Source organism: Tachypleus tridentatus, chromosome 7, assembly GCF_004210375.1.
Source record: "Tachypleus tridentatus isolate NWPU-2018 chromosome 7, ASM421037v1, whole genome shotgun sequence".
In the NCBI taxonomy this organism is placed as follows: Eukaryota; Metazoa; Arthropoda; class Merostomata; order Xiphosura; family Limulidae; genus Tachypleus; species Tachypleus tridentatus.
The window spans coordinates 77,696,398-77,707,536 of record NC_134831.1 but is presented as its reverse complement, the minus strand read 5'-3'; the positions used below and the strand labels follow the sequence as shown (position 1 = coordinate 77,707,536).

Genomic DNA, 11,139 nt, shown 5'->3' with positions numbered 1-11,139 from the left:
ACAGGAACCTTTATTTGAGAAGGTATAGTGCATAATAATGAACTCGTGTTTTCATCAAGCATCACGAAAGCCTTTTTTTAACTCTGAGAAAGGTATAATACTTTTGTTCGCTCACAACAAAGTTTACCGTGAATTTTCGCATGCTTTTTATTTGAACTTATACCTTGTGCTGTTTTAATCTGCAAAAATAATAGTCCACGCCCATAGCAGAAATTACACGGTATACGCTGCTGAGCTGGTGGTGTTTCCGATTTTAACCACTTATTCTCGAACTAAGGTCTGGATCTCGTATTCGCCTAAAGTGGTTCACGTAGGAACGTGCGGGCCTCGTCAGAAGCTACGTTGTACGGATGAGAAGTGGTCGTGTTGTTTCTGGGATCAGGATACATGTTCTCTCCCTAACTTTCAAATGCAACTAACGATGTGTGTCGGGATATAATCCATTAGATTCACCAATTTAAAATGCTGGTTTTTCCATTATTTTGGTTGATGGGATTGGGTAGAATTTCAGCTGGTGTTCCAGGTAAGATGCTGAAATTTGTTTTTGCAAAAGTAACTTGAGCATAACATATTGCATTTCGTTTTGTTCTAAGTTCTCTGTATATAAAAGCAGAACACAAAACCAATGTTAATACGTGAAGATATGTGTAAATCACTCTTTTGTTTTTTAACTTATAAGATTAAGAGCATACTCAGTGCATGAGTTCAAATATAGTAATACAACATAAAGAAATTTCTAGAATATTTTCACATATTTGTTAATTTTCGCCACAGATAATAGATATAATAGATAAATCGACTTTACAGAGTTAAACTCATTTTAAATTTGTATTATTAGTAAGTTACCTTTAATACTTACGTGCCTTAAAAGAGGTGTTAGCTCTAACGTATTTTGTATTTCGTCGTTCCATGGTTTTCTGTAGGTAAAAACACGCGGAACTCTATGTGATAAGAATCTTACACAAAGTTACTTAAATTAAAAAAAATATATAAAAAATTTTATACAACTTTCAAGCGACACTTTAAAACTAGTGTGAGCCTATAAAGTTTCATGGGTTGAAAATTATGAAATCAAGTGTTCTTGGGGTCAAGTCAGACCCGACATGGCTAGATGGTTAGGGAGTTCGACTCGTAATCTGAGGATCGCGAGTTGCAATCCCTGTCGAACCAAACATGCTTGCCCTTTCAGCCTTGAGGGCATTATAATGTAATGGTCAATCCCGTTATTCGTTGGTAAAATAGTAGCTCATGAAATGCTTAATTAGGGACGGCTAGAGCAGATAGTTCTCGTGTATCTTTGCGCAAAATTAAAAAAAAAACAAACCAAAGTCTATACTTCTACGTTATCCTTAACATACAAACTTATATCTCTCACAATTCCAGATTAATTTGAGCAGTTGGTGCTCCAGTATAGAACATCGCATTGCACGTTCTATTTCTACAAGGAATACACCTATTATATTTAAATATTTTACAAGTTATACAAGTCTCCAGGCCTAGTTTAGCAAACAATATGCAAATTACAGTTTCAAGTCTGCACAAACAAATAGTACACCTAACGTTATTCCAGATGTTCCATATCATTTTTGCATACGGTAATCTCTATATGAGATACACGATTTGAGTCGAGAAATGAGTTTCAGGTCAAGCTCGCGCGGTCTGAACTTTTGTCACGTCATAATTTTCCTCTCTAGATTTTTTTTTCATTTTCATTGTCGCAAAACCATTTTTGGCTTCTTTTATCTTCTATTTTGGATCCAATTTTTTATCAATATTCAGGTATACAAAACATATCTTATGATTGGTGGCGCTCATTACATTTCATTTCTGTATCAATATTGCTTTTAAGATAAACGTATATGTACATTATAATAACAGGTAAAAGTGTTAACTCGTTTACAACAAGTCTTTATTTCACTCCTTCTAACATTGAAAAGTTCATTAATTAGACGTAGATTATAATTATTCGTTTGTCAATACGCATTATTTTTAAATCGAGAAATATATGAAACCTTACTAAATTGATAGAAAATTATATTTCGCAAAAAAAGGTAATATTGGTTAATGTCTAAGATTATGGAAACAACTGGATAGTATCGAACAGGGTTCTTAATTTCAAGCTATAAACACTAAGTTTTTATGCGAGATAGCGAAATAAACGTTTTATGTTGGTTTACATGTTATGTTAGCACTTAGTGTTACTGTTTTCGATACAAGAAAGTAATTTTAAAATACAAAGAACTGTGTAATATATATATAACAGGTTCTTCCATAACGTTAGCTTTATGGCAATATCAAATGCTTACCTTGTTTTAAAACTGTCGGTCAGTTTTGATTTTTTCTATTTTGCTTCACTTCCTCTCAGAGTTGCCATACATCATATGATGTCACAAACTGTCAATTGAATTTGTCTGGGCTTTAAAACTGTCCATTGATAACTAATGTATCACCATTTTCTGAAATTTTTCTCCTATTAAAATCAAGTACAATTAAACGTCGTCCACTGAGTGCTGTCTAACGAACTAGGTTGTCATTATGTACTTCTTGTATTGAAGTATACCTTTCTGTAGAAGAGCTATTGGTGTGCTTCACTTGTTTACACAGTCACAGCACAAAGTTTTATAGATTTTCAAAAACTCATTCTCTGTCCATAGCACAAATTCTTGTACGTTTGTTATCCTTTCCAAAATCTAAACGTCATGTTCAATTTTGATATGTAAGTTTGTTGGTTCTTTGCAAAAAAATTTCTATGTAGATTTATTCAATGCAACCACATTCGAATAGTTCTGTTGCTAATTCTAACTCTACGCACACCTTATATTTTGACATTTATTTTAAATTTATTTATATTATTTGAAACAACTTCGATTTTGAGCAGTATGACGAATTATTTTCGTTAGTGAAGAAATAATTTGCGCTTATTGTTTTACCGTATCATTCAAAGTTGCTTTCTTTATCTCAGTTTTAGCCCTGTTAAAACGTGATATTGTGCAATTCGCAGATCAATGAAATTGATTAATAGAAGTCCTAGAGATTAAAAACAGGTGTGAAAAACAGATATGTTATAATGGAAATACGAATCACTGAAACAAGTGTACTTAATCAATGTCTGGCTCCTCGTGCAGTTGTGTCGTAAATTTTATTTAAGTAGTAAATAACGATTCTTATTGTATTTATAGAACAATAAGTAGATGTAACATTGAGAAACGTTGGTAACATTTCTCCAACTATGGTCGTCGTTTTAGCAAATTTATAAAACAAATTTAGTCTCTTTTACATATATATGTGTGTTCAAAGTTATGACTAATATTTATGTTAAGTGTTACTTAATGGATTTATTTATGTTTCGTATACATGCTAAGGTAATCCTAATAGCGTGTCGTGCAGCCAAAACATTGTGTGCTATTAACATGAGTGATAATTTAGCGATTTTCCACCTTCTGTAGCTTGGACTTAAAGTACTTAGAATTAACACATACTTTCAGTAAATGTACTTACCTCATATTTCAAAGGACTTTATTAAGAAATAAACGAGATGTAAAATATGATTGAATATCACTTTTTTTTTTTTGCACAAAAAGTGCAGAACTTTATTTGATATAAGAATAATTTAACTTTAATGGATTTTTATTTCAAATTTGGAACACTGATATATCTTTACAACATACAATTAGGTACCAGCTTTGATCTAAATATAAGCCATATGTGAAACGTTGTTCAACGAAAACTGCTCAAACTGGACCAAATTTTGTACTCGCCTAAGCAAAAATTCACGTGAGATATCAGTCTTAAAGTTTTACTACAGCTTTACTTAAGAATAAAAGTTTGTTTCTTTTGAATTTCGCGTAAAGTTACACAAGGGCTATCTGCGCTAGCCGTCCCTAATTTAGCAGTGTCAGACTAAAGGAAATGCAGCTAGTCATCACCACGCACTGCCATCTCTGTGGCAACTCTTTTACCAACGAATAGTGAGATTGAACGTAACATTATAACGCCCTCACGACTGAAAGGACGGGCATGTTTGGTGTGACGGGGATTCGGACCCGCGACCCTCAGATTACGAGTCCAGTGCTTTAACCGCCTGGCCATGCTGGGCTGAGAGTAAAAGTGGACTGTACCTAGTTTTTGTAATTTGGGTTTAAGACTTGATTTTTAACAGCAAAACTATAAGTCGAAAGGACGTACAGTTTTAAAAGCATTGGTTAGGCCAGGCAAACTAGGTTATCAGTTTCTAGTTAAACTTTTAAGAGAAATATACGGGAAGACGGTTATTTTTTATTACCAACTTTTAAATACAAATTTGCTAAATTTTATTAATTTCTCCTAATTAAAGGGCGTTTAGCGTCACGGTGATATTAACTTAAGCAATTAATGTAAATAATGATGCTTGATAGTGCTGTATCAAGTGCACGCGAGTGATGACAAAAAACAGTTAATCTTGATTCCATGGCGTTAGTGTAAAGGAAATTATTAACACTGTTTCAGAGAAGAAAAGTACCACCATACATTTTAGAGAAGAAAATAAACGATAATAAATCATGAAAATGTAGCTAAAATGGTTTTAAAAATCGTTTTGAATAAATTGTTAAAATAAGACAATGCTAAGTTTGTGCCACATCAAAAGTGACGATTTACTAGCTGTAAATAACATTCATGACTAAAGAACATATGAAACAAAGTGTCACTAACCTTCTACTTTTTTCACTCATTGATACATTCATAATTATTCCTCTTCATGTCCAAACAAAGATTAATATATGATTTAAAAGACCGGATGTGGCCTGATGATTAGCAAGATCAGACTTTATTACCGAGTGTTCATGATTCGTAGTTCTTGGACACAAACCGAAGTCCACCCCTTGCAGCAGTTGGTCTTCTATAAGAGTAATGACCAAGTCCCATTATTTGGTCAGATAAGAACAGTTCAAGATTTTCTATAAGTGCTGTTGTTTAATTGTCTTCTCTCTAGTCTGTCTGTTACAAATTGAAGTCGGCTTATGTAGCCTTGCACGAGAATTCTGAAGTTCCAAAGGTGATTGAACAAACGGCAATGATTTATAATTCCCAACAAAACTTAGCTAACGGTTCGTTTAATTTATTTGTTTTAGAGCAACGCTACATTGGGCTAAATGCTATGTCTACCACCTAGGGCAATTGAATCCCAGCTTGTAGTGCTGTAGCTTCACAAAATGATTCCTGAACTTGTGTTTCAAAGTAAACACAATCAAATGCTAGAGTTATTGTATCTCCCAAGATAAATATTTTACTAATATACGTATTATAATTTATCCTGGAGGAACCTCCAAATTGTTGCATAATATATTACAATTTCGAATAGCCTGAAACCCAGTTAAATAATAATTTAGACTTAGAAGTTAAATAAATGCCCATATATATTACATGTATAATATTTGCCAATAAGATTTATGCACACATTTTTTAAATTCAAATATATTTTAATTTTAAAGCAATAACACAATTTACAATAACGATTATTACAAATAATGATTTTGTACAAAGGTTTTATAAACTTAAAAATAATATTAAGTCTTCTGTGTGGTTTTAAATTTTATTGATATCTTATCGAAGGCTCGCGATAAGCGAATTAATTCTGAGTTGTTGTAGATATCATTCAGGAATGTACCTAGTTCTGTCTCCCACGCCGGCCACACGTCAAGTATATCGCTATCCATCGCTAAAGTTATATAATGTTTTTGTAAAAATGCTAATTTCCATTGTGAATCCGCTGAAGTTAAATGATTTTTAATGTTCAAAATCTGCCAACTTTCCTGTTCAAATATATGAAGTTTCTGATCGGTAATCGTTATAACACTCACAATTAAATTCTGCGATATTTATAGCACAGCTATAGCAAACCTTTAATATATACCGTTTCTTGGCGTGTCGCGTCGGTTACTTTTATAGACATGAGGAAAGTGTCTAGAAATTTCAACTTACGCAACAATATAGACGATACACCAGGACTTACTCACACATGCATATTACTGATTCTTATACTCGAAAGTTTTTTACGATTTTAGTGAGTAGGCAGGAATTTTACAATATAAATTTTACAGTATATGTTATGTACATTTTTAAATACAAATTTAACCTAAAACAAACATCGACATTAAATAAGATGTATGATAGTAAATCCATCACTCTAACGACTTAAGTAATATTCCTTATTTGTAGTTTTACAGCAGATAAGTTATTGATGTTGGCTTTCTTATTTTATATTGTATATTAAAATAGGCCAGGCATGGCCAGGTGGTTAAGGCACTAAACTTGTTATCTGAAGGTCTCGGGTCCAACCGTCACATCAAACATGCTCACCCTTTCAGCTATTGGGGCGATATAATGTGACGGTAAATCTCACTATTCGTTGGTAAAAGAGTAGCCACAGATTTGGCGATGGGTTGTGATGACTAGTTGCCTTTTCTCTATTCTTACACTACTAAATTAGGGACGGCTAGTGCAGATAGCTCTTGAGGAGCTTTGCGCGAAATTCAAAACAAACCAAACCGAAACATATTTTGGTACAAACATAATGTAAATATAATGACGTTAACCTCAGAATAATAATATAGTATTTACTTTTACTTTTTACAGTTAATCTTGACGTTTTGAGTTTTGATCTAAGTTGTTATGTCGTGTTCCTCTTGAAATTAATACTGTTATGTACAATATTTATTAAAATTATTTGTGCCTATGATCAACGTATGTCATATTGATACTTTTGACTTAGCCTTTTTGTTAAAGCTCAAAAAGTAATAAATTATCTGTGTCTTATTGTCAGTTACTGAAAAAACAACAGTCAGATTTGTTGTTATAAACATTACTGGTTATTTCTTAAGTAATTCATTTTATTGACCAGTTGTCTCTTGACCTTTGTCCTATTGCTGTTTAATATTTACTACTTGCTTACACGAAACAGTGAACGTGCGTTTTCCTACAAGCCCCCTCTTATATATGAGCACGTGCTTTCTAGTAATTGTGTTCAGCACTAGAATAGCAATTAAAAAGGAAATTCTTACAACCAAGGATTTTTTCCTGTGTTGTTGCAAGAAGTTTTTGGAAACAGTCCTTAGTTTCTTTGCAAGCTGTTACAAGTGTTCCTTGGAAAGATCACCTCTCTCTGTTTACCTCAATTGAAGGGTGCATATTGTCTTTGCCGGTAATTAATATTTTGATGAAAATAATGAAGTCTTGATGATTCCTTTTCTTTTAACTATGTGCCCAACAACATTAGACACTGCTGATTCTTTGCAAATTGAGAGGAATTTGGAACATCAGCACAAAAATGTTTTTGTCTCAGATTATTTGTTAGCTTGTAAGTAACCACAAAGCTACACAATAGAGTGTCTTTACTCTACCGACTACAGGTACCGAAACCTGGTTTCTAGCATTCAAGGTCCAAAGACATCTCGCTGTGCCACTAGAGGAAGACTGTTTCAGGTGATGATCGCGGGATATGACCATACATTCCATAATAGGCTTCATCACATTGCACACCAAACTCGTGGGATCTCTTTCTGGTGTATCAGTTTTACTCCAGTTGTCACCATGACTTTCAGTTATGTATCACGTTAAAAGTAGTGAACTTTTGTATAGTTGAACTGTTATTAAATCCATTTGAAAATCGTACAGCAGCAAAGAATAACTCAAAGTGGTCCCAGCTAACTTTATACGTTAGTAGGTAATGCAAAGGAGAATTTTCACATTCTGCCAAATCATGCAAGATGCCTTTAAACTCTTCAATAATAATAAAAGTCGCAGGAAGACTGCTCTCCTTTGTTAATTTGTATAGTAAGACATTATTTGAATTAGTTGTACAAATGACGTACTTAAATCCATCAACGAGGAATACACTATGTTACGTTTTATTTCTAATTCCCATAGATGATAGAATCCCTTCACAAAAGGATTCCTCAAATTTAGAATGTCAAAACTTCTTTCAATGTGAAGAATAATTATGACTATTACTTCAATGCCAGGAAACTGTGATATGTGGAATATGGAATTGCGTCATCAGTCATATTTGAGCTTAAAAGTCTGAGCAGCCATAATAATTTCCATTTTCTTTTTACAACAGCTACAGAGTATGGCCATTTTATTAGGGACTATATACCCGTTTACATGTGAGTTTGACCTGATATGTAGACGCAACTTAGGTTAATCACAAGATGTTTCACTTATCACTACAGATTTGTAAATGGCTGAGACAAGCACATTTGAAGTCAGACTAACATATATATATACAAGAAAAATATATTGCATCATTCAAAAGAGGCATAGTAGTGGGTGTACGTTTAGTAGGTATCACTGTAGTTTCATTGGTAGGCTGCTCCAAAACAGATTGTTCAAGCTATGGGAAAAGTTGAATAGATTTTCTTCTATGAAGAGGAACTGTGCCCAAAATCTATTGTGGCAAAATGAAATCATTCTAAGATCTATGATTATTTGACAGGATCGTAAAATTCAACCATTTTATGACAATACGCCAATTGACAGCTATTCAGTGCGTGGAAAGCCATATCCATCTTCCATCTTACCTTGCCAAGAAGTTGCTCCAAACGTACAATAGCCATAAGAATAACTCATATCATTTGTGTGATCCCAAATGTCTAGGCTTCTTGTGACAGAGACATGGTTTGGAGCATGTTTCCCTGTTTTACCCTTTGGTCCATTTAGAAGGCAGAATGAATGATCAATGAACAATGCTTCTACCCACCGTTTCCTAATTGTACGTACATGGTTTGATTAAAATGACAGAGACTTTAAACAACTATCATGGCTATCACAACACCCAGATCTCCATCTAATTGATCTTCTATGGGATGAACTGAGAAGATATATTCATCAAGATTACCATCTGTCTGCATCACTCCAATGTTAACGAAATGGTTAAAACTCTCAGTACACCATCCAGAATGTTTTGGATTATGTCCCACGTCGTATCATAGCTGTTATTAGGACGAAAGATGGCCCAATATTCATTAGGTATAATTTTCTAATAAAATATCCAGAACCTGTAATATGTACTGCTTTCAACTTACTTTCAAGACGAAGCTATTCCTAATCATAAAGTTGATGAAGATTCTTCCATCTTTTGAAATTACCATCAAATTTTTTCACGTTTTTTTTGTTTTGCTCATGTGCGTGCACTAATCTTAACATGTAATAATCAATTAAGAATTGCATATACATTTGTAGATTAAACTTCTGGATGCAAAACATACACGTATATAATAGCAAGATGTATATTTACCCTAAGTACAATTATCATGGTAAAAAGAGTATATATGCCTTTACAGGTGACTGAAGCAATTATTCCCACATCATTTAGTTTACAGATGCACAGCAGCTATTGTCGTGTTATCCAATCAGTAGAACAGTAGATTAAAACTACGTTACACTCCTCATTAATCGCAACAGTATCCTCAGCCACAGATGAATTATAATTAGCAATAGCTTAAATGCTACCAAATTCATGGTATTTTTTGTCATCAGATTATATATGAGTACGAATGAACATTTCCTTTGACGTCCTCAGTGGCGTAGCGGCATGTCTACATACTTATAATGCTATAATGCTAGTAACCGGATTTCGATATTCGTGATGGGCAAATCATAGATATTTCATTGTGCATTTCAATTACAAACAAATAATGACTTAAATGTGGTAACACTTATTTTTCTTTGTCTCATCCACTGGCACTTTCAAAGCCAAACATTTCTCTAAATCCCAATTCACCTGCAACACAATAAAACCATCTATGTATTTGTGCTGGGTGAGGCTGTATTGAATGGATTGTGTTTTTAACATAATTATACATGTCTTTGATGGATAAAATTGAAGTGACAAGGCAAATGATTTCAATTCAGGTCATTGTGGCTGTTTTTTCCTTCTGCTTTTAATAATTCTTTTTATAATGATACATGGTGTATATATATATATATATATAGATATACACTGGTGTTTTTTCCGACATTCCTGAACAGCCAAAGTACATTAACGTATCTTGCTTTAAACAGCTAATGATTTCATACAACGAAATTACTTTTTTTTTAATCAAAATATTTGCTGATGGGCTTTCTTTAAACCGGTTGAACATATTTTCCTTTCAATTTTCTGAGTGATTTGAATGATCCAAAGGACGAATAGTTGTTCCAAACTCCCGGAAATGTCGTAGGAGTTGACGTTGTTCTGACATTTTTAGATTTCTTACACGATAGTTATCTTAATAAATATACTTAATAAACAAGTGGTAAACCTTTAAATATTATTTAATATAACATAATTGTTGGATTTAATGTATAACATATAATATTTAACAATAATATTATGTATAGCAATACACGTGCATTAGAAAATGAATAATTTTAGTTTGGTAAATTTCTTCTGTTGTACCTAAAAAGTAAGAATTGAAAAGAGTAGATGGCATTCATATCACACTGAATTTGGTAGTATTCCAGCAAGAAACTTAAAGAGGTTATTGGAAGGAAGAGAGTATGTGCCTAGACCTGCGTTAACATTTTCAAATTTGTATAACAGTAGTAGACAAAAATGGTATTAGAATCGTCTTATTTATATTAAGCTCTTGATGTTAAAAGTAAAAATAATGAAAAGATATTCAATAATAATGAGCAAGAAAAACGGTTGTTTTTCAACCAGCACGATGACAAACGATGAGACTCCATCACTTGAAGAAGGGAAGTTTATGTTTTAGCCACTTTAGTGTTAATAAATCAGAATGAATTATTTAAAACGGATTTATTTTCATAAGTTTTTTTGAACCAACAGTGATTTTTCTTTTGAATTTTATATTAATCGTGACATCATTAAATAGAACATGTACATGATTTTGAGGTCCACTGTTGTTGGTTCTAATCGAAATATTTTATTTTCTTGCTGCCAGACCCCAGTGGCACAGTGGTGTGTTTACTGATTGCTGCCAGTCCCCCAGTGGCACAGTGGTGTGTTTACTGAGTGCTGCCAGTCCCCCAGTGGCACAGTGGTGTGTTTACTGAGTGGCCCAGTGGCACAGTGTGTTTACTGATTGCTGCCAGTCCCCCAGTGGCACAGTGGTGTGTTTACTGATTGCTGCCAGTCCCCCAGTGGCACAGTGGTGTGTT

General features: G+C 33.4%; 1 protein-coding gene across 1 annotated transcript in view; it reads left to right on the top strand.

The window, feature by feature from the left end:
- Positions 1-304: 304 nt before the first annotated feature.
- LOC143256028 (uncharacterized) overlaps positions 305-11,139 on the top strand; it is a 39,841-nt gene continuing 29,006 nt past the window's right edge. Inside the window, exon 1 of the mRNA XM_076512605.1 lies at positions 305-523. Within this exon, the coding sequence (XP_076368720.1) occupies positions 463-523 (61 nt within the window). The 5' untranslated portion in view covers positions 305-462. The remainder of the gene's footprint in view (positions 524-11,139) is intronic.